This window comes from Cyanistes caeruleus, chromosome 8 (assembly GCF_971803275.1).
Source record: "Cyanistes caeruleus chromosome 8, bCyaCae1.hap1.1, whole genome shotgun sequence".
Classification (NCBI taxonomy): Eukaryota; Metazoa; Chordata; class Aves; order Passeriformes; family Paridae; genus Cyanistes; species Cyanistes caeruleus.
This window is the reverse complement of record NC_141708.1, coordinates 18220371-18244128: the sequence shown is the minus strand read 5'-3', so window position 1 is coordinate 18244128 and position 23758 is coordinate 18220371. Positions and strand designations below refer to the sequence as shown.

General features: G+C 37.2%; 2 protein-coding genes across 4 annotated transcripts in view; one reads left to right on the top strand and one right to left on the bottom strand.

Moving 5' to 3' along the window:
- MAPK8 (mitogen-activated protein kinase 8) overlaps positions 1–23758 on the top strand; it is a 268471-nt gene that overhangs the window by 150127 nt on the left and 94586 nt on the right. The window lies entirely within an intron of this gene.
- The window catches only part of FRMPD2 (FERM and PDZ domain containing 2), a 61166-nt gene that overhangs the window by 5588 nt on the left and 31820 nt on the right, over positions 1–23758 (bottom strand). The window contains exons 26-42 of the mRNA XM_086900394.1: positions 23349–23563; positions 22393–22491; positions 20852–21216; positions 18144–18441; positions 17097–17255; positions 16280–16454; positions 14986–15196; positions 13772–13809; positions 11192–11278; positions 10720–10784; positions 9158–9319; positions 8161–8329; positions 6832–6908; positions 4705–4787; positions 4050–4165; positions 2013–2161; positions 219–309 (exon numbers count right to left, since the gene is read on the bottom strand). Of these exons, the coding sequence (XP_086756520.1) occupies positions 219–309; positions 2013–2161; positions 4050–4165; positions 4705–4787; positions 6832–6908; positions 8161–8329; positions 9158–9319; positions 10720–10784; positions 11192–11278; positions 13772–13809; positions 14986–15196; positions 16280–16454; positions 17097–17255; positions 18144–18441; positions 20852–21216; positions 22393–22491; positions 23349–23563 (2559 nt within the window). The remainder of the gene's footprint in view (positions 1–218; positions 310–2012; positions 2162–4049; positions 4166–4704; positions 4788–6831; positions 6909–8160; positions 8330–9157; positions 9320–10719; positions 10785–11191; positions 11279–13771; positions 13810–14985; positions 15197–16279; positions 16455–17096; positions 17256–18143; positions 18442–20851; positions 21217–22392; positions 22492–23348; positions 23564–23758) is intronic.

Genomic DNA, 23758 nt, shown 5'->3' with positions numbered 1-23758 from the left:
TTGCATAGGAATGTTGTCATTGGATATTGGTGTTACAAACCAGGAAAACCTCTAAAAATATATATACTGCATCACTGATCTATAGAGATGCTACAAATTTTTGCATGTGTTGTCCTGTTGATGCAGTTTAGAAAGACATCAAGGGTCCAGAAAATTTTCTTGTGTTTCTCTGATGACTTGTTCACCAAATGTATGTTCCCATTTCTGTGCATACTTACATGGAAGGATATCTCGGTATCTGTTTTTGTTTTGGTTTTCTGGTGCTTTGCCAATTCTGCAGTCATCTATTGGTTTCACATGTTCTAATGCCTAGATCAAAAAGAAATAGTCAATCCATGTTGTTCACATCCTCAACAGACAATTTTTACAGTGTCAGTGTGAACAAACTTTACTGCTGTATATAACCCAAGACTGGCAAATAGACTTCTTACAGAAGAGAATTAGTACATAATTTTCTAAACTTCTAGGCAAGGAATTCAATTTGCTTTGTATTTTCTTCACCCTGCACAATATTTCTGCATTTTCAAGTGATATTTCCAACCCTCATCCTCAGACCCCATCATTACGAGTGCTTGTTGTATACTGCTGTATTATAGATGTTTGGAATACTCTCTTGGGCAAATGCCAGCATTTATGGTTGATAACACAATGACTAAAGCACTAACTATTACACTATTAACAGTGCAATAATGACAGTGAATATTTTTCAGTGATGGAGAAAAGGGATGAATATAGGGAACACCACCAATGATATTAAGTGCGAGTCATACAGTCATTAAGAACTTCACAGCAAATTTAGGGGATTTGAATGCAGTGTAGTCAGAAGCAGAAGTGTGCAAATTAATTTCATTTATATTTTTGTGTTACCTTGACATTTTTTTATTCTCCTACCTATTTGCTACACATTGCACAATGCACAGCCATCACGTTCTGCCACTATACATTTATATGAACTGAAGTACATGTGACAGTTCTTGAACACTTTCATCAGTTACTACTTCTTTTACTCAGATAAAATATCCAATGGCTTTGGTAACCAGCACTTTACTTATTAGATCTTTATGTTTTCTGTGCAGATGTGCGGCTCAGCTTACAGTAACCTATATCAGTAATTGAATGTAATGAATGGAAATTAATACATGCCCTTGAGCCTTCAGGGAAAGTCAGCAAATCCTATGCACTTGAGCCTGTGGGATTTTGTGCCCAGAAACTTGGAGCTATAAAGGCAAGTGAAATAAACTGATAACATTGCAATTACTATGGAGAAGTGGCAGCAATCCATTCCACTGGTAATGAGCAAGTCTTTTAAAGGAAATCCAGTATACTATGTTGAAGAATTACAGAATAATCTGTTCTTTGGGAATTTGATGATAACTGCATACTCTGTTTATGTTCTGAAACAAGAGATTTTACAAGCCTTCCTAATTTTACAATTTTTTCTTGATTCATATGCAATCAGATATAATTATGTGTTTTCATTATCTACGGAGGTACATTACATTTTCTTTGTAATTTCACTAAGTCTCTGATCATAACAGCATCTTGTGACAATGAGTTCTGTGGATAACTGTAGTGTTCCATTGTGTGGAATATTTTCCTTCCAACTGTTTCTACACTAGTGAAATCTTAGCAGCATGGATTTATTTCTTACGTGCAGCCCCTAGGGTAGTTCTTAGGCAGATGTTCAGCAGAGCTGAGGGGTAATAGGAAGAAGTCAGTCTAGGAAAGTCATTCCTAACCTACATTATGAATGTTCCATTATTTGTTTTATGGGCAGTACCTTTGAACAGGGAACAGTTTAAAGCTGACGTGTGGAAAGAAAGAGACGTAAATACTGTACTGTCACCCAAACAGCAGAGTAGAAACCCCATTTTGGCAGGAAAAATTGTCATAGAAAAAGGATTCAGTAAAGATATATAAGTTGAACTCCCATACAGTATGCACAACGCTATTAAAAGTCACTTTCTTAGCTGTGCTGAGCTGTTAGTTCTTAAAAAGTAATCACAGTTTACCATAAACTCCTTTAGCACCTCTTGATTTTCAATCCGCAGCTGAAGGCCTTGAATAAGACCTGTTATGTCAGTCCTTGGATCTATTCCACTCTGTGATGGTTTCAAGTTAATTAACTGAGTCAGTTCATCTCCAGAAGCAAAGGTTCTGTCTATGTATCAACAACAACAAAAAAAAGCAAACAAAATACCAAAACACAACAATAAAAAAACCAAGAAGTTTTTAATTATTATTGTTCATCGTGCAGAATCTTGGCTTTAAAAACTAGGGAGTTGCAGTATGTATATATATTTTGTTGCTGATATTATGAAAGTGAAATATGAGAAAATGGAAGAAAGTATTTTCAATTTACTTATGTTCACAGCAGAAAGAAGAATAAGTAAACATCATGGATACAACCAGCACTGCATTTCATGTTGTTTGGAAGCAGATCCAATTACTGCAAGTTATTTCCTCACAGAGTTTCTAAATACAGTCTGTTCTAAATAAACTGTCCTTGCAGAATTGGAAACTTTAATGCTAATTTATAGTGGTATAGGATATTCTGGCCACATCTTCACAGAGAATCATCTTCATGTTTCCAACACTTCCATGACAATTAGTATTGCCACACTACACTGCTAGAAATAATCACGTTAAATTCTTCCTTCCTAAAGTAAGCAAATATATTGTTCTTGTCATCTTAACTCACACTGCCCTTCAAGAATAAGATAGAAACTATCTTAAATGCACCAAAGTCAGGATTCAATTTTGCTACTTAGCTCATCCTGAAATGTATGTTCTGATCCAGTACTTGACAGATTAAGAAAATAGATAAACATTGCATCTCCAGAAATATCACTACTGTACTGGAATGATAGAAAAACTTTTGTTCTCATGTTGAGTAAAAACAGTAGCTTGTTATGTAAAAAATAATGGTTTGAGACAGAGGAATTACAGATTTTTGGGTTTTTAGTCATAGGCTACTGTTTGGAAAGGATAACATACCAGCTGTCTCAAAGAAAAGCTGATGATACGTTCCAGGATGAAGACAAGCAATGTTCTGCTTTCCTCTTGTAAGGTATCATCACTACTTTTAACTAATTTCTGTTACAGTAGAGTTGTGCTTGCTGTGCTTTTGTCTGGGCAATGACTTGCCCCTGCCTTGCCTGAGCTTCTAAAGCCTGAGCTGTCTTCTGCATTTCATTCTCTAACCCTTGAAGAGGCTCCTATTGTGTAGTTGAGAGTGCCAATGAAGACAGATCCCCACTCCAGACAGCACACTATTTCCCGTACACTTCTCCTTCCAGATCAAGGGGAATTAAAAATCCCCAAACTCTGAGCAGGTAGTAGATGATAGACTGGCTATAATTTTCTGTTTGCTGGCCAGGAAGGCTTGGTAGTGTGAGGGAATTATCTGTGTTTTACCTCTAATAAGAGCCATCAGCAACTCGTCGCTTTTACCAGGTGATAAGAAGAAAGGAGAGAGGGCAATCTGTATTTCACTGAGTCTGTGAGATACTGCAGCATCCTCAGTATGATTCCTTTCACAAATTATTCTCATTTGGAGCAGAAGGAGCTTTATTTTCATAAAGGAATAATTAGGCAGATTCTTTCTGTAAACACTTCTTGTGTCATAGGGGCTTTGGCACCTGAGCTGTGGAAGTGCTTCAGTACATGCTTAAGCACAGTTCTAGAGTTTTTAATGGAATTGCCATGGGGGTGAAATTCAATGATTTTGGGAACAAAGTCTTGAGAGAGAATTTGACCTTTCATTCTGCATTTTTAAATGTGTAATTTACTTTTTTTGCTCAGTTGTATAGGAACAGTAAGGGAGAGAGGAGAGACCTCATGATGTATGTCTCCTTTTAGAGTTACAGAAGTTTGGATGGCCTATATATGCATTTGTGGTAAAAACTGTGTCTTGAGTGCCCTAGTCTTTTAGACTGAAAGAGAAAATCTTTAGCTTGTATACAAGGGACTAGTGTTGTTCTCAATGTACATATATGGAGGTGCTGGGCTATGCTGTTGAAGAAACAAGAGAAGTTTTGTATGATTACTTCTAGGTAGAACAGGAATCCTGTGGGGAATAACATCATCTTCATTGTTCCAGCTTCCTGACTCAGACTGCTGATTTTCTCTTCTGCAGCTTTCACATTCTGCACATTTCTGTGACCTGTAAAACAACATCAGTTGAACTAGCAGAAGCTTTGATAAGCTGACTCATACAAAGATTTTGTGTTTAATCTATTTGTGCTCACTTTTCACTTTCTTGAGCAACTATTTTCAAGAATTGGTCAGAACTTTGAAGATCATAAGTTCAAGGAGTTGTTGTAGCATTTTGTCTGGAGTGTTTGCAAATATAGCTACTGAAAAATATTATTGTCAGTATGCAATTGTTGTTGTTTTTTTTTTCAGAGGTAAGAACATACTCTGAATAAAAATCTGTTCAAAAATGACTCCAAGTAAAGTTTCTTACAGCTAGAGACCATTTTCATGTAGGACATTTTTCAACTGTTAGCCCTTACACCTGGAGGCGTCAATTCTCTTGTCTTAGTAGTTGTGTGGAAGCTGTTTAGCAGCTCTTCCTGCAGGTGGAGCTGCGTTCCATAGACCCGTATTTCTGTCATTTTCATACCATATTAGGACAGAGCTGGAAATATAATTTATCCATACTATTTATTTTTATGGTTTTACTTCATTTGAAAGACTTACCTTGCTGAAATGTTACTAATGATATCCTTATAGTCTTGTCCAGCCACCTGACCTTGGAGAGATTTGTCTGTTCTTTGTTCATCCTGTAGGTTTCAAATAAGAAAAATCTGTGAAAAATCACTACACTGAAACATCAAGAATATAGATACTTTCATCAACAGTCTTTCTTGTTTCTGACAGAAGTGTGTCCTCTGCTCAAGGAGGAAAGGGAAAATATAATAGTTTCCACTTTCAGAAGAAAGTGTGTATTGCAGTAACTAGTTGGAGTAAAAAGCCTCATCAGCTGCACTTGTAAGTTTCTGAACAATACAGCCTAGAAACACCTCTACATCTCAGCATGCATGACTGAACTTTGAAAAGTTTTTTATATCCTTTCTGATCTCAGAAAGAAAATGGAATCACAGGAATCGTGAGTCACACTCTTCCCCTCCCAATTCTTGGCAGCAGGAAGCACCAGCATCTGAGATTGAACTGTTTGTAATAATTTCCTTTTTTTATCTTAGACACAACAATGCCAATGGTAGAAGCAGGGTGCAGCTGCTCTGCTGAAGAAGCACTCAGCTAATGGAGAAGGCAGACCCTTGATGATCCTCCATATGCAATAGAAGCAATAGTATTGGTGGCTGCTTTTCCATCCTAAAGAGTAATAACTAGGTCCTGCATTTAAATAATGATGCAGGATATCTGCTGTTAGTATGTGAAAGTAGCTTCTTCTCAGCTGTAACACTTGACAAATAATTATTTATATTTTAGTTCAAATTGGTGTTTCTTCTTTCACTGCTCAATATTTCAGATGCACCCAGGAAACACCCTGGCATACTGCACACTTCACATGCTGAATGCCCCAGGGAATCTTAATGGTATCTCCCACTTGTACTTTATTTTCTTACTTTTGTGCATGTATTTCCCCATTAGAATAGGAATGTTTGTAGCTGCTGGTTTAAGCATTAATTCATCTACTCAATTTCTGTACCTATGGATTACATAGATCAGAGACTGCTGTAATGATTTTTGGTTTTGATTTGTGAAGAAAATCTGTTTTACTGCTTCATTTTTCCTTTTTTTTTTAGTAGCTTGTCATTTTTCAAGTCTACATCTCTGCTCTATAAAGTAAAGCAGAAATAGTTTCTATTTATAGGAGACAAATAAGGGCAAGCTGGAAATAATGAAGAAGAGAGGTTAATGGAACCTTCATTCATCCCTAAATTCAGGGAAAACACTAAGAACATGCTTAAAATTAGGTGTGTGCTAGATAGAATTAACCACATTGCTTAAAACTAAATGTTTCCCTTAATGCCTTGCTAACTGGAAGATCTGATTGGTCACATGTAACCTTACTTCTATCTCTTACTTCTCATTGATATTATTTGTTGGGAGTACTTATTTGTCAGACCGTAGATATGACTTTATTTTGATATTACATTTCACCAGTCTCTAAAAGTTTAGTTCCAACACCCATTCTAACAGCATGCTAAAACTTCCACAAAAAATTCCTATTCAAGGTTTTCTCAGTTTATTTATGTCAAGGATTCTTACAATTTTTCTTTTTCTAGTTAAATTATATTACTTGATTCAGAGTTTGGGTTTTTTATTTGTTTTCTGGAGGATAAGAAGATCTAAATTTCTCACATTTACTAAGGAGTTTTACAGTTTTAAATTTAGAAATAATAGATGCTCTGAAATTTAATGTGGAATATTTTGCAGGACTTACTAAGATGCAAAATCATATCTGTGTTTGAAGAAATTTAGATGCATTTGAATTATGAATAGTAGTGGAGATAGCTGAATATAAATTTTTTAATATATATGGTTTAGAGATACTGAAAGAATAGTAAAATTAATAAATTCATTTCAGTATTATAAAGAATCGGAACAAGAGTTATGTATGCAACCTTTCTTCCCTCCACCATTTTAGCATATGTATTATACTTATCATGTGCTCTTATCTCAGTGGAATCCTGACTCACTCAAATGTCAGCAGCTCCAGTCATGGCAGCACACTTCCCTCACATTAAATGTTTTTTCATTAAGAAGGTGTGGTTCTTTCCCACATTGCAGCAATCCCATGTTGTAAACAAACAGATGAGTACATTGCCTGATAACTTCTGAAAACTTCTCTGATTTTACCTTGTTGCACATTTGGTTGGAGCCTTCTTCCTTGAAAGTGAAAATAGGCTGAGCTTGCAGGCTTTCCCCACCACTCACTGAATACCAGAAAACAAAAACAAAATTAAATGCATGAAAATATAGGTCAAATTATAACCTGCTGCTTAGACCAAAGGACTTTGACCTCAGATGGGGCACTGAGATACAGTGTCTTAAACCGGCGTGGAATCTCTCTCTTGTGAATACCTGGGAGGGTTAACAGAGCACAAATGCCATATGTCACCACTGTAGAAGCCAGCAAAATTCAGACTGCCAGAAGATACACTGTATCAACAGCAGCTATTAAAAAAACCTGAAACAATTTAAACCTGTCCTACCTAACCCAGCTCATTCCTTCACACTGCTAAGAGAAAAATGCCACAGATTAACTTTGCTGCCAGTACTTCTCTAATACCATTGTGTCTTGCAGGAAAACAGTTGAAACTTTCCAGAAACTATGTAGTTCACCAATGTCATATAAGAAGAAAATGGCAATGGCAGTGTCTTCTTGACTAAGAATGGTTGAAACAAAGCCTCCAATTTGTAATCAGCAGGCCAGAAGGAGGAATTTTATATCCTTCCCACTTAGGTTTCTCCACATTATAGGAAATGTTTCAATAATCAAAAAAATAGGAAGTTGAAGACTATAACTATGTAATCTATTGGTAATTTTATATCCTTGCTTCCACTCCCAGCTTTAATTAGTGTTTAATTTTTGAGTATTCAGTAAAAAAAAGCATAGAGCACAAAGTTCTTCCATAGTGTTAGTCAACAGTTAGTTGCCCTGTGCAAGATGGATGTGCTCTCAAATGAATAACAATAGACCTGGGAGCAGAGGTTTCTGGATTTGAGCATGAATAAGCACAGAAGAGAGAGGATCTGTCTGCCAGACAGAACAGAAGGTGTAGTGTTTCCAGGAGATAAGTAGGAGTGATGGGATGTGAAGTTTGTGGGAGAAGTATTTTAGCAACTGAACCAAAAATGGGCTGTGATTCCATCAGTGAGTTGCATAAAATGGGGTAAAATCAGACCAACATTCATGACTTAAAAACTTAAACTGAGTTAAAGCATCGATGAGGGTCTTACAGCTTTGTTCCTAGATTTAAAAATCACACTTGGGCATTCCTTCCCTGTGGTCCTGTGTCATAAGCAGTTTAGCCAGAGCTGTAAATCAGGGTGAAGAATGTGTTTGTACCTACAGCTATGAAACAGGACTAACTGTAAAACTGACTTGCTTTGCTAATGTCAAAGTTGAATTCAGGCAACACATAACCCACTTCTGTCATATGATGAGTGGATGTAGCTGCTTACCAGGCTCTGCTTTTGTGTTTGGAGTGGAAGCTCTGTTGCTCTGGTTGCCTGAATAAGCCCAGTGCAAAGCCACGCTTCGGCAGACAGTGAGTTGAACAGTGCCTTGAGCCTTGCGCAGCAAATCTGTAACTGTTTGGCGTGGCAGACCAGACACAAAAGTCTCATTCACCTGAAAAATACAATGATGTGTATTTCCAGATTCCTGTAACACAATGCCTTTTTTAAAGTCACATATCCTAGCACTGGGAAATCTTTATAGAACTTCTTTGAACTTCATGTGTCATCATTTTCTCCCATTTGTGGGAGAGAATTCTCTCCTAACTTGCTTTGATCCTTCATCTCTATGTCTTTATACTATGATTTCCAGGACACCACAAAATTATAGTCTGAGATAGTAAGTGGGCTTCCCTTATTCATCATTAAGAAGATGAAGGAGAGATGGAAGTAAATGAAAACCAGAAAATCAAACAATTTTGAAACTCATGGAGGGAGAAGAAAAAATAATTTGGGGTAACAAAAAGGATGATTTATATTAAAAGGTAGAGGATAGTAAGATTTTAAATAAAGACCCAAAAGCCCTAATTCCAGTGCTTTTTGTTTGTCTTGATAACACCTAACTGGCACCATGACAGGTTCTTCCCAGTATCCTCCTGGTTAGCTGTGACCTGCATGCTTGGCCAGTTAACTCTGGCTTCCATGAACTTTCTCTGGAATCCTCCCTAGGCACAACTACAGTCCTGAGTAAGTGCAGTTGGCTGCTTGCTCTGTTATTCTGCCTCTGCTGGAGTGTCCAGCTACCAGCTCTGGAGAGGCCCTGTCCCACAGGAGCCCCCAGGACAACCCTCTAACCACCAGGAGCTGAGAGACACCATCTCCTACGTGTTACTGTGCAAAGCAGCATCAGGTTTCCAATCTGCACCACCTTTATATTGAACAGATGCTCATTTTAGAGTAAGTAGAGAAAATGTGAGCCAAAGCAATGAAGAACAAACATTACCTTAAGTAAGATGTCACCAACTTGAAGTCTCCCATCTAGATCTGCACTGCTCTCTGGGCTGATGGCTTTTATTAGGATAGCCCTGCCATTTTTTCCACCTACCAGTGCAAATCCTAGGCTTCCATTTTCTGCCTTTTCCAGCTCAATCTTAATAATGAAGTCCTGCAATAGACAAAGATGCATTCCAAAGTGGAGTTTATTCAGGGCTGTATTTTGTTTGCATTTTTATTACTGAAGATTCCCATTATTCCCACAGTCCTCACTGTTTTATGTGGATTATGGGATATATCCTACTCTTGAATAGATCTATAGAGCTTCCAGGGATCAAGATAACAGCTGCATGTATGTATCAGAATGAAAATAGTACATACTTATTTTCATACTCTTTTTAATAATTGCTGCTGGGGAAAATAACCCCTTAAGAGCAAAGAAACATGTACTTCTGTAATCCTTTTATAATATATCAGATAAATCACCTTAATTGACAAATAAGGCATTCTTATCTCCAGCATGACAGTGATGCAGTACATAGTTTATTCTCTTATTTTTCTATAATTTAGATCATAATCTTATAATTCCAACATTCCCATCTCTTCCACTTTAGCACTTCATTTGCTTTTAAAGTCAGCTGCTTTTTAGGGTCAAGTACTATGTCAGAAATAGCAGCAAGCTAGAAATGTTTATGACTTGCAGCATGACTAGCTCCAATGCGACAAATATCAGCCTAGGAAATTATTTTTGTGAGCTGAAGATATAAACCATCATGGATTAAATCATGCAGAAGATTGGAAGTAGTAATAGTGATGACATAATCAAAAGCAAGAAAATTGTTCCAATTTTTTTGCCAGGTTGGAGGTCTAATTTTAACAAGAGACAGCGTTTGTTTTTTTGCAAACCACAATCAAGAGAAAACTAGTTAATCTATTCACATGAAATATCAGTTCCAATTTGAATAATTTCAATTAACATTACTTTCCATGTGTTTGCACCAACAGAAGTGATGTTTTCACTTGTAAGAATTTTCAAGTATTGTATGCTGAGCTTGGAAATAACTTTTTTTTGTCCCCAACAAAAACACTTGTGTGTATTCAGGAATTCATACTCTTGCCAAATTTAAACCATATTGGTCTATATCAGTGCTACATAATACTGCAAAGATTTGGGGTAATTTTACTCTCTTTTAAAATGTCCATTTGCAAATTGCAGAATGAAACCAATTAATCTCAGTTTTCAGATTGTTGTGGAAAATGTTTTACAATTGCACATATTTTCCCCAGAATCCCATGCTGTGACATTCTGTGTCTTTTTCCTGTGCTACTTTCTTTCTAAGCATTGAAAAACAGCAACAGAAGAGTCTGTCCCCAGGAAGTGCCCAGTGCATTCTACTCTGTTTGTGCTGAATACAATTCAACACTTACAGGACACTCTCCAAGTGCAGTATATTCACATTCTTTATATCAAAGAGAAGAAGAAAATACATTAAATACCACTACTGAGAAAGCCTCACTCCATATAGCTCACTTCACTTGGTGAACCACCTCACACCTCAGAGCGTCACTTACTTTACATTCTGGAGAATCGGGAGTGTTCTGCTGAGCATCACAGTTTGTTTCCTCCAAATGTTTCTCTGTCAAAAAGCAACAACAAATTTTAGGTTGTTGTCCTGTTAAAATGTTCTGCAGTATAACACTCAAAACCTTATTCAGAGACATAATAAAACATTTTCTATTTTATAGGTGAAATACACAATAAATCCTATGCATTTATGTAGCCTAAAACTCCTGAAATGTGAACCACACTGTGAGTTTTTACCTCCCTGTGAGCAGGTTCTAAAACAAGCTTTAAGAACTGCATGCTTACAGAGACACCAGATGGACAACAGTAATGTATAAATGTTCTCTGAAACTCTGAGGGAGACAGGTTTTTTATATAATCTTTCCTAGGCAATGCCATTATCACCTATAGACTTATATTCTTTCAAAGAGAAGGCACACAATTTTACTAACCCTAACTAAAAAATGAAAAGTTCCTTACCATGTTGATGAAGCAGATGCTGTTCCTGAGAGTTCAGGTTTTCATCTGACAAAGAAATATTGGCTTTCTCTGTTTCAGCTGGTGGCCCTAAAAACATACACGTATGTTTGTTCTGACAGGCCTCCTGCTAAACTGCATGTACACATGGAATGTAAACTCCATGCTTAGGTTATAAACAAAGCATCAATATCTAATATTGATACTATATTAAGTAGTGTGAGACCACTGCATAATTAAGTTTGCGAATTTGCACAGAGATATAAACATTTCAGTCCTGAATTGCAGAGATACTGCATCTTAGCCATTGCTATTTTAAAAATTGTAACAACAGACACCAGATAATCTAGACATGTGGCAGTGATCAGGCAGATGAAGGAACACTCCCACCTCTACTCAGCCCCCCCTGCCTCAGTTTAATGGTTTTTCTTTACCATTTTGGTGATCTTAGCTGTCTTCCACAAAATACTCTTAATGTGTGAATTATGGAAAATAGTGAATATCCTGTAGTTCAAATAAAAGCTACCTGTTGCAATTGCAATTTTAGTATGTGTTCTAACTAAGCCTATAAAAATCATTACTTGCTTTCTTAATAATGAATTATTACAGATTTATCTTTAAATCTATCAGTGATGATAGCAAATGGAACACCAAATAAAAAATTACTATAGGTTTTTCCAAGTGCCTGTAAAAGGGAAGAATCATAAAATCAGAGATGGTTTGGGTTGGAAAGGACCTCTAAGATCATCTGGTTCCCACCCTCTGCCATGGGCAGGGACACCTTTCACTAGACCAGGTTGCTTAAAGCCCCATCTAGCCTGGACCTGAATATTTTAAAGGATGAGGTGTCCACAACTTCTGGGCAGCCTGTTCCAGTGTTGCATCACCCTCACAGTAAAGAATTTCTCCCTACTATCTAATCTAAACCTTCCCTCTTTCAGTTTGATGCCATTCCCCCATGTCCTACAGCTACACACCTTTGTCTAAAGTCTCTCTCCAACTGTCTTGTAGCCCCTTTAGGAACTAGAAGGTGCTGTAAGGTCTCCCCAGAGTCTTCTCTTGTCCAGGCTGAGCAACTCCAACTCTCCCAACCTGTTTTAATAGGAGAGATGCTCCAGCCCTCTGACCATCTTCATGGCCTCCTCTTTAAATTGCTCCAAAAGGTCAAAGTGCTTCTTCTGCTGGGGGCTGCAGAGCTGCATGCAGCACTCCAGGTCAGGTCTCACAGAGTAGTGGGGCAGAATCTCCCTCCCTCAACCTGATGGCCACACTGCTTTTGGTACAGCCCAGGACAGGCTTGCTGGACAGTGATTGCACATTGCTCAGTCATGTTCAGCTTCTCATCAACCAGCACCTTCAAGTCCTTCTCACAGCTGTTATCAATCCGTTCTCTGCCCAGCCTGTGTTTATGTTTGGGATTGCTCTTACTCATGTGCAGGACCTTACACATCTTGTTTTATAGGAGAGGCACATAACTGTGCCAGTGTAGAGTTCATAACTCTATCAGAGGTGGATCAGGTACAGTTACCTATCTGAAGGTACCTTGAGAAATCTTGGAATCTGCAAAGTGCACACAAGGCTGTGTAAGCAAGGTTCTACCAGGATATACATTTGCTGTGCTTTAGTTCTTTTGTGTTAACTGAGAGCACCCATAACTTTCTACATATCTTGTAGAAAATTGCTTCAGTTTATAGAAACAAATGCATGGCTACGTGTGTTAAAGTAGGAAATCGTAACTAACTTGATTTGGAATAAGCTTTTCAGGTAACCATATGCCAGTGTCCAGATGAGTGTAGGCATGTGAACAGTTGTGGTCCAGGGTTACTTTTTAAGGTTATCTTTGCATGATTTAAAAACAAAACAGACATTGAGATATCCAGTCAGGTGAATGAAACTGGGGTTAGGCCTGATTTAGTGCTGCAGCCAAGTGTGCATTGGACAGTACTACTGGTATAATCAACAGCCTTTGTATGTGCTGACCTAAATGTGATACCTCTCCTTCCACCTGAGGGTGCAGGTGCAGCCTGTGCTTGCTGAGACTCCTTTCGCTGCTAGAGCAATTCTGGTCAAGTCTTTGTAGAGCAGATGATTACTGAAGTTTTGTATCATTTACAGTATCCAATATCTCCCCTGATAGGAATGGTTTTATATTAACTTACAGATATTAGTGCTGCCTGCTGATTTTATATAGTCTATTAATAGCAGTTTTAAAAGGTGGTCTAGATGATGAAGTAGTGGCTCATATTAAGTAATGGCTCAAGAAGTGCTGGAAAACTACTTAGAGAGTAGTTTCAGTCAAAACAGATGTTGAAACATGACCATATAAATTCCTATTCAATAACAAATTAAAAAAATAGAAACTGAATATGTAACAAATTACTTTCTTTACAGAGAACTATACATTTTATTTTCTTCTTTAGACAGCTAATTTTTTTCAGACCCTTAAAATGGCCATAACAGAAATACTGAATGCCAAGTTACAATTTGTTAATAACTTAAATGCAATGAATCAATACCTTATGATTATTTTCAAAATCAGAAGCATGTTTTGAACTAAAACCCAAAAACATTAGCCTTACTTACTATTTTCCTGTTCTATAGGAACCACTGGATTGCCATTTCTGGGGGCAGAAAAAGTGAAATATGTGAGCCATTAAGCGCTGCATGCTTTGTAAAGCACATATGAAAATTAATTTTAGAAATTCAGTTGTCTAAATAGTAGTTGTCCTTTCATGATTTTGTTAGTGGTGCTTTTCTAAAGAGAATTGATATCAATATATGAAAATATTTGACTGTAGTGAAACATTTTATTTAAATGTGTTGGGGGAAAAAATAAGCATGTTAAATCACCTGGCCCAAGACAGAACTGCTTTCTGGTCCATTTTGAATTCAGCTTTGGTTACCCCCTGTATAAAGTGGGAATGCTCTTTTGTAAGTTCCTTTACCCTATGTCTGTTTACCTCCTTAGTTTGTAAATTCTGACAATCAGGAGGTGCTGCCTAACTTGTTGTACAGCCAGATGTTTAATGAGGTGGCAGTTCCTTCTTCTGTGAGATAAGCAGAAATTAATAAAACAGTGATGAAAGTTTGAACTGTGTTAAGACAGCTGGTTTGCCATTCTGTCACGTGCTCTGGTTATGTAACTCAGTTACTCAGCTGCTTTGGGTTAATATTTTACCATTCCTCTGAGATCTTTGGAAGCTACTTCTGCATCAGTCCAGGACCTGAGCTGGTGTGGTATCAGACTGTGGAACACAATGAATATAAAGTGCATCCATGAACTGATGAGTGAAATCCTTTACAGCCAATTATTGTTCAGGCCTGGAAAGACTTTCTGGTAATGGTGCAGGTTAAATGCTGCATTTTTAGTACCTTTCTAAAATGTTTGGCTGTTGGAATTATCTCAAAATTTCTGGTGATGAGTAGCTTCTTGCTTATAGCTGTGAATTTCAGATGGTAAGGGGAAAGTTGACACTTTGATGGAAAGTGATGGAAATACAAAGATTTTCCCTAGAGAACAAGATATGAAAATGGTGCTGAGCCTCACAGTTAAAGGCTCCACATTTAGTTTTGGATGATGAAATTTGATGACTTCTCATTTGTGTTGTATGAGTCTACTTTTACTCACTGCAGTAGTTGTAATTACAAGTAGTTAAGCTATCTTATGAATGTTATTTATCAAATAGAAACATTCAGAGCCTTGAGATAAAGTATTTTTCTGTTTTGTGTTGTCTGACTTGTTGACATAAAATTTAGAAACTTGCTTCAGCATTAGGATCAAGTATGCTCAGATTTACCTGGTGGCTTTGATTTGAACATTCTGGGTGGCAGCTTCACACACTCTCACTGCATCATCCAGGCTAATGCCCTCAGTGCACAGTCCACAGATGTAAACAATCTGATCTCGTGGCTGCAAACTGCCTTCCACACTGGCAGGAGAGCCAGGCACTATCTCTAGCACATAAATACCTTGTAACTTGCTTCCAGCTCCTCCTGTCAGCTTCAAGCCTAGAATAATGCAGAGAAAGCATCTTTTGTGGCAGAGTGTTTTGAATTTCACTGTCAGTGACTTAAAGTGGAATAAATGTGAGTCATTGAAAGATAGGCTGAAGAAATCACTGACATTATAAATAACAGTCTTGCTCCACTAAGATGGGGTGTATAAGCTGGACTGAAAAAGTGAAATGCCATTAGATGTCAAAAAAGTATGGAAAAATTTAAATGGTGGTGTCCATCTCTGTGTTTCAGTGCTGCTGTAGTGCTTTATTTCACCTGATGTTCAGTAGTCATTGCAATAGGACACTGCACAGCAGCAGCTCCCTCATTAGCAGCACATTGAAATGCCTTGCAGTCATCAGGGTGCCATTGGCAGTGGAGGCCTACGACAGCTGAGGAGGTGCCTACACAGTGCAAACAACATTCAAGGAATCTCTGAACAAACTAGTTACTACCTGGAAACAGGATGTTGTACAAGAACAAATATAGCCATCCTGAGTCTACAGTTTTATCTGTGTGCAGAACTCATAACATGCTACAGAAATATCAAGATACTCACATTGTGGGGATTTCTTGTATCGTTTGTATCGCTCAGTGTAGATAAAGCCTTGTGTCTGTGGTGAATCAAAGATTCAAGTGGAGGCTTTTTGAATAACAAACTGTAGTCTCAACCTGTGGCTCATCCTTCTTAAACTTTACCTTTTCTTCAATTCTTTTCTTTCCCTCCAAATAGATTTTATGTGTCTCTACAGGTAGTAGACATTATTTTCCAGCTATCCAAAACTTATGTTTATCAGTAACATAAAACTATGAGACTAGAAATCTGCCAGAAACTTCAGTTAATAGGGACGTAATGCAAAGATCATTTTTCCACCTATCTTCATTCGTCTAATAAGAGGTATTTTTCTTCCCTCATAGGTGTTGCCTGAAATAAAGCTCTCATTCCTTGGTCATGGGTGATCATAAAGAGCATAAAGGTGGTTTAAGTCAGTCCAAAAGTCAGTTTGGATCATACTGATTCAAGACCACACTTGCTTATGATTATCTTATGGTATCATTCAGTCCAAAATAGGAAATACAGCATTTACTACACACCTAGCTGTCCATCAGCACCTTTTGTGAGAGTAATTTCAGGAATCTCATCTGGCCTAACTGGGGGACGTGGGTCACTGTCAGCACGACCAACCACAAGGTGCAGATCTGGAGGAGAACTTTGCAGTAAAGTCAGGACTTCATTGCATGGTAAAGATGTGACATCAGTTCCATTCACCTAAATGATAAACGAGTAAAATCATGTCATAGATCTCATTGACCATCATTTACTTCTCCCTCTACTCTGAACTTTGCATACAAACTGAAATTAGTTTTTACTTCCTTGTTGTTGCTTTGCTGCGGTATTTAATGTCAGTAAATTAAACAGTTAAGAATGCAGTAATATTTTTTTTAACTTTCATGTTTCTGAATGCAGAGCTTTAATAAAAGTAGCTTTTATTCACATTGAATCTCAAGATCTTGTTGCAAAAAACCAAGAGGATCTTATGCAAAAACTTGAACATGAACCAGGCTGAAAAAATGGTTTTATTCTTACATTACAAAGGGCATAATTCCCACATCCTTTGTGTGTCACCTATCACCTTATTACATTAATTCAGTTTATGTCATTTAATTGGGAAGGCATTTAATGTCTCATTTGTCTTGAATTGCTCCTAGATTCATGTTATTTGCCTGGCCATACAATCTATTCAGTCTGAAATTTATCAAACTGAGGTCAGCAGAATTAGATTTATTAGATTATTTATTTACATACCTAAATACGTGATGAATGGGTGATACCAAATGAAGAATGCCAAAGCTAAATGAAATTGATATGCAAATATTTTCTTCTCTGCATGAACTCAAACAAATACTGTACCATAATGATTCTGTCTCCCCTTCTCAATCTTCCATCAGAAAGGGCAGGATCATTCAAGATTTCATCAACGTACAGGCAGGTGTCCATTTTGTTAAGAACTACAGAGAATCCATAACCGTTGTTCTCTGACTTTGTCAAAGTCACAAAGATCTCCATTTCCTATTAAAACAAGCACAGTTGCTTCAGTAACATCTTCCATATTTTTATATGTAGGTAGGAATCAGATCCTCAGATGGTACAAGAGTGTGCGAAAGGTGTTCTGCCATATCCCAGAATTGTGGAGGTTCATGTTGATTGATTTATAGGGCCTAAGAAAGCAGAGAATGCCACCAGGACCTGGGATTAGGCATTTGGAATGTCTAAAGAAAGGCCTGGAGTCCTCTGGGCTGACAAGCATTGCGATAGCAGGGTGCAGAGATTACTGCTGTAACTGCTATGCTGTCCCACTGAAGGAAATGCCTGCAGCTAAATTTTGTCTGCAGTGTTCTCCAATTAGTAGGGACTCAGAGCTCATTAGTGTTGTCGGAATGCAAGATGCTCAGCATTTGGCAGGACTGAACCTTATATTTTGAATAGTAATTAGCACAAGGATCATACTTTCTTATCAGGACATTACAGTAATATCACTGTAACAAAGTGATTTTCTGCATGGCCTTGAAACATGGCAGAAAAAACTCAAGTAGCTGACTTCAATTAATTTTAGAAGCTACTAGAGAGCTTTTAGGCCTTTGTACACTGAGGATAATAATGTAGAATTTTGGAAAGCTGGAGAAATAGTAAGATGTCAAGAAAAAAAGAAATAGCCTTAAGGCAAATGGTTAAGAATTCTGGAGAGCCAGGCATAGTGGAAGGTCTGGCTTATTTAAAGATTGTTGGTTTTCAGGAAAATTTAAAAAAAAAAAAAAAAAAAAAAAAAAAAAGCCATGTGAAAAATGTGTAAATAGCATAGAAAATCAGTTAAAATTAATGTTTAAGACTTTAACATTCTTAAAATTGTCTCTTTTCCCTTGTATTCTACTTGTTGGAAATTTGGTGCCCATCACATACCTGAGTGCAATCTTCATTTTCTTCCTTCTCTTCCTCTGGTTCCTCCAAGTCTTCCCATTCATTGTCACTGTCATGTGTCTCTCTGTCAGGCAGGGATGATGATGATGAGGGACCACAAACACGTGGCTGTGGGGTCGCAGTGGTTGCAGAGACTGTCTCAGAGCTTCCTCCTCGTGGAATTGGGGTCACAGGCATTGAGCTGACAGTGAGATACTCTTCATCAATAGGGGTTAGAGAGAGAGTTTCAGGCATACATTTTGTGTTCGATTGGTCATCATGACTCTTATTAAATACGTGGCTGGAAAATAAAAAGATTGCAGTGCTGGGGTTTTCCTCCATATGCTTTATTAGATGGACACTGAAAAGTCTACTGCTTATGTATTACCTTATTTTCATTTGAACTGAATTACTAGTTACAGTATTGAATTGCTGTTTGAATCCTCCAATGGTAGTATAAAAACAAATAAGTAATCAATATTTTGCTAAGCTACTTGAAAGATTGAAAAGCTTTCATTATTTACCTTTGAAAAATCTTGCACTCTTTTAATTTTTTAAAGGCATTAATTTGTACTTTGGTTACATCTCAAAAAGAGTAATTGGACAAAGTCTGGACCATTAATCATTTCATCTTCCATAAAGAAATTAATTAACTTTTCTGGTAAGCGGTATGGACATTAAAATACCACTACTATTTTTATATTAGCATTTTTCTGAAAAAAGAATGCCAGCCACATTTCTGGTTTCTACAGGTCTTTCCTTGGTGACTGGGTACAAATCAAAACCACAAAATATGAAGTGGTTCCTGTTTCTTCATGAAAAGTAGACGTCCTTACTCCTCCTTGTAAGCTTGCCTTTATTCTTACGCTTGCCTTGAAGCATGTGAGTTCTCCAAAAAATGTCAATGGACTTATTAAATTGAATTTTAATTATTATTGTTTGTATTCCACTATATTGCAGACAAAGTATTCAGCACTTTTGATGTTCAAGCCCAAACAGTAATCATTCATACTGTGTTTAATAGTTTTGACTGTTGGCCTTCATGAACCCTAGTAGAAAACTCTGGCATTGTCTCCCAAAAATTTACCATTAAAGCTCATAAAAATGCTGGAAACACTTTTTTTTTTTTTAAAGTATGTTTTCTTCATATCAATCCTTATTGAAATATTGCTAACCTCATGCATCTTAAAAACACCTGAAATGGCATTGATATCTCAGTCAGCTAGGATCTTTTGCTCTGATAGAAATGAGCTGTCCATCATCTCCCAAGCAAACATAGACAACTAAAATGAAAACAAATTGCCCATCCTGTATGGGATCACAGAAGATCTCTCTAAAATTCATACCAGAAATTTTATACATTTGCATGAAATGTTTTGAGCAATCTGGAGAAATTTCTTCATTAATCAAAAGGAAGTCTTTTATTAATGCCTATTTCCTTCTGGGGATTTTGTGTGCTTTTAGCTGGAAAGATTTACATTGAGATTGTGTTTAAAATATTGTTTAAAATGTATGGCATCCTAAATTTCTCTGGCTGCTTTTTAAAAATGCAAAAGCATTTACTAATACTAAATGATACTGAAAATGTATCAAGCAAAAATATTTCAGAACTTCCTTCTTGGAAAGAATCCAAAACTTTTCTTGAAATTGGTATTTGCCCACAATTAACTTAGTTTTGTTGAATCTGTATTATCTCTTGGCAAATATGTTTGCTGCAGACGTATTTCTGCTGGTTTTGTTCTCAGAATTAGAGAAGCAGATAATTAAGTGGAGCTTCATTCATGAATCAAGTGAAGTTCTGCACTCAACAAAGAGAAGCTAAAAGTATGAAATGCCATTATGATCCCACTTGACTTGCAGTGTCAGGTGGTGTTGTCACTCACCAGACACTGGACTGTTTGGGGCTGTGCCTCATGAGTGCCAAAAGTAGCAAAATTATTTCAAGTGACTGTCTGGAGAAATAAAAATTAGATTCTCAATAAAATTACTATAGCTGTAAGTTAAAGGCCTCTAGAATACTTTCAATTTGTCTTTGCATCAATCCTGTGTGTTCTGATAATTTACACTTTTTTGCACTGGGAAAGAAAATGGAATGGATTGTCTTCTGTGCGACTGTCTGATATATCCAAAGGAATGTAAAAGGAGACTGAGTCCATTTGCACTATATTTTATTGTATAACTCCTCTGGCTCAGCGGTTCTATTGGCTTCTTAAGACCAGAAAACAGAATTTATTTTTTTTTTCTCCTTGATCACAGTTTGTCTTCTGAGGTGTTTTTATTCCCTATGAAAAAATTTGAAATTAAGAGATCACTCAATAAGAAAAAATTTGGTGCATATTTAGGTCAACTGTGAAAAAAAAATGAAATTAAAAACATATAATCAATAAAAAAGTATTTGTTTCCTATTTAGGTGAACAAGAGTCTTTTCACTCATTTCAAATGGCAACCATCTTCAGATGAACAGCATAAATGATTACAGTGGTGCAAAAGTCTTACAAGTATCTTGTAATGCAGACTTATGCAAAATTCTAATAAGATGAGAGTGAATTGGGAAAGCAGATTAAGTGAGCCAGAATAAGATGATAAAACAAAATCTTCAGTGATCAGGAGTGATTAGAAGCAGAGAGCCCTGTACTTAAACCTAAGTAATTAACTTTCAAAGTTCTAAGAGTCAAAGGAAAGGCTTCAGAAGAGATTTTGGTATTCCCTACCTTTTGACCTGTCCAAATTCACATGGTGAGTAGCAGTTCTGCTTCACTTCCTCCTCTAGAGAATGGAAGACTTCAGAACTGGAAGCTTCTTGATGAATCTTCCAAAGATGCTTATAGAAACTCTCTCTGGAAGTTGGGAGTTTCTGTATGGGTTTCTCTTGAAACTCAGCTTCCTGCTCATCGTAAGCTGAGCTGTCATCCTCAGGAGGCTCACTGAAATCTTCTCCCACTGGAGAATCGAGGCAATCTTCGAGGTCTGGAGAGGTGCTACCTTCGTCACTGGTGGATTGATCCATAGTGTTTCCTGCCTCTCTGTTGCCTGGCATTTCTGCCACAAAGTCCTTAATTGGAGATGGTGCTGGAGTCTATCAAAGAAACAGAAAGGTTAGTGTAACTCCTTTTTAATCTCCCATCTTTTTTCTTTCAAAAGCAAAATATTTTGAAAAGGCAATATTAACAAGCTTCTGAATGGGAAAATACAAAATGGTAGCTGGAAGGAAGGAGAAAAAATAGGAGGTACTCTCTCACCAAATAACTCTTGTCTTAATGCTTATTTTTCATGTCTACAAGAATTACAATCAAAACCACTACACCAGATCACTTTTCCCGATGAATTATTTGCTAGAGGTTCTTTTTTAATATTTCTGTTCATATCATGCCTCAATGTTGTGTCTATGTTCTCTTCATTCCACGGAAGGAGCTCCCAGACTTGACTCCTGTCATGTCTGACCACAGAAATCAGCCAAGGGCACACTGCAGCAGAGCAGCAGGAATCAGTTTGTTATCTGGAGATGGTTCTGACTGTCATTTCTGTCTCCCTGTGGGTGGCTATAAATCCTAGTGGGAGGGGAACCATGAGAGGGCTGTACTGAATGGAGCAAGAGTAGTGCAAATGCATATTCCTTCTAAGAGTACTTGTTATGTGTACAGGAGTGTGTTCAAGAAGCAGCAGTAATAATGCTAGCACATCTAATGGCAATGTTTTAGTCACTGCAGTGCCTACGGCTTGGGAGTATCTTTTGTTTGTTTGCATTTTATTTTCCCCCCTGCAGATTCTGCTAAGTATCAATAAGAACCTGAATAACCAGTTGAAACCATTATTTCATTTATTTAACTTCATTAAGAGATAGTCTTGATAGGAAAAAATATTTATTTTCTTCTGCCTTTGGGGAGTTAATATAGCTGCATTTGAGAATATCTGCAGTTTCTAGCTGAGGATCTGGCAGAGCATTTTTAGAAGCACGACTAGAAGACCTGCTTGGGTATGTGCTGTTTCACACTAATGATAGTACAGCAACTCAAAAAAGTTTTTGGACTGGGATAAATATGTTTCAGGTCTGCCAGATTTGTATTATTTTGGTTGCTAAGAAAATATCAGTTGAACTCTGCAGGTTGAGTTGAAATCAGGAAGGGAAAGAAATGGAGTAGAGGAGAGGGCCTTGGAGAAAAGGGAAAGTTGCCTTGTTCAAGACTGGATAGAAAATGTAGTAGTGTCTTTCCAGGCTTACAGAAGGAAGTTTCTGTCAGAAGCTTTGCCTTACCAAAGCAATCTGCTCTATTTCTGGAAGAACACCTTTTGGTGGTCTGCAAAGTAGCAGTGTAACTTCTCGAGGAGCTCCTCTTAGCAAATGCAGGACATCCTAAACAGAAAGAAGGAATGTTATATTTCTGATGGAATACAGTATATTATACATATCATTTTACCAAGTGAGATAGAGAAAGTTTTTATTGTGAATGCTACATTTCTGGTATTTGTGCCTCTCAGCAGTGTCTGAGGGCCAATATTCACCACTGAAGGATTGTCATACAAATGGGCCATAGTTTATATGTGAACTTATATCTAAAGTCAAGTCAGTTCTGTTTACAAACTTCTGCTCCACCATCAGATACATAGGTTTAGGTTAATTAATTTTCTTTTCTTGAAGAAAACAGAATTTTCAGGCAAATTCATTCAAACCACATGTGGCAGTAACACATCTTTTTTTAATTATTTCAGCATAGCTTCCCAAACTGACATATTCCAATGAAAAAATTAAATCCACATGTGAGGCATTACCATTTAATTTCTTCATTGAATACAGAATTTCTTATTCCAGGCTAAAAATTTACACAGGACCTACCACTCCTGATAGAAATTTGAATCTGGGGCATTATATTTAGCATGACATTACAAAGCACAAATGACCACAGGGGGAAAATTGTTCCAATCATGCATAACAGCAACAAAGATTCCAACTAATTAACAACTGGTGTGCATCTAACAATAGAATTAATACATTAGTGGTAGAAACTTATAAATTAAATAGCAGAAGAAATTCGCTGTCAGAATTCATTTAGAAAGGAAATTCTACATAGGAGTTCTAGAAAAGAATCCTACATAGAAATCAGATTAACTGTATGCAGATTCTGCCTCCCTCTGGTAATAATAAAGTTTCAATGCATTGTCTTTATTAACCTGTTACCCAGATGGAGCCCCAGTAATAATACTTCCTGCTACCTGATACAGGAGCCCTTTGAGAGGTTTCCCATTCACATTTAAAATGACATCTCCAACTTCAATTTCTCCATTCTCCTCAGCTGGCTGCCCTGGAAACAGTCTTTTGATCCTGACAATAGCTCCTCCAAGGTGTTCGCAAGCATCTCCTTCCATCTGCAGAACACTAAATCCAAGGCCTCCAGAGTTCTTGGTTAATTTCACTTCAAATGTGTTATCTGCTCAAATCAGAGATTGGAAGAAAACTGGGAATCATGAGTGGTAACCCCTGAGGAGCCAGTATAAACTATACACTCAGAAGATTTTTTCCCTGTGTGCTGCAGAGATAGATCTACTGATACTATAGTCAAAAGAAGGTTTAGGTGTTCCTTTATCTTTGAAGGTCTTTGAAATCTCACAATCAGAATAGGGAG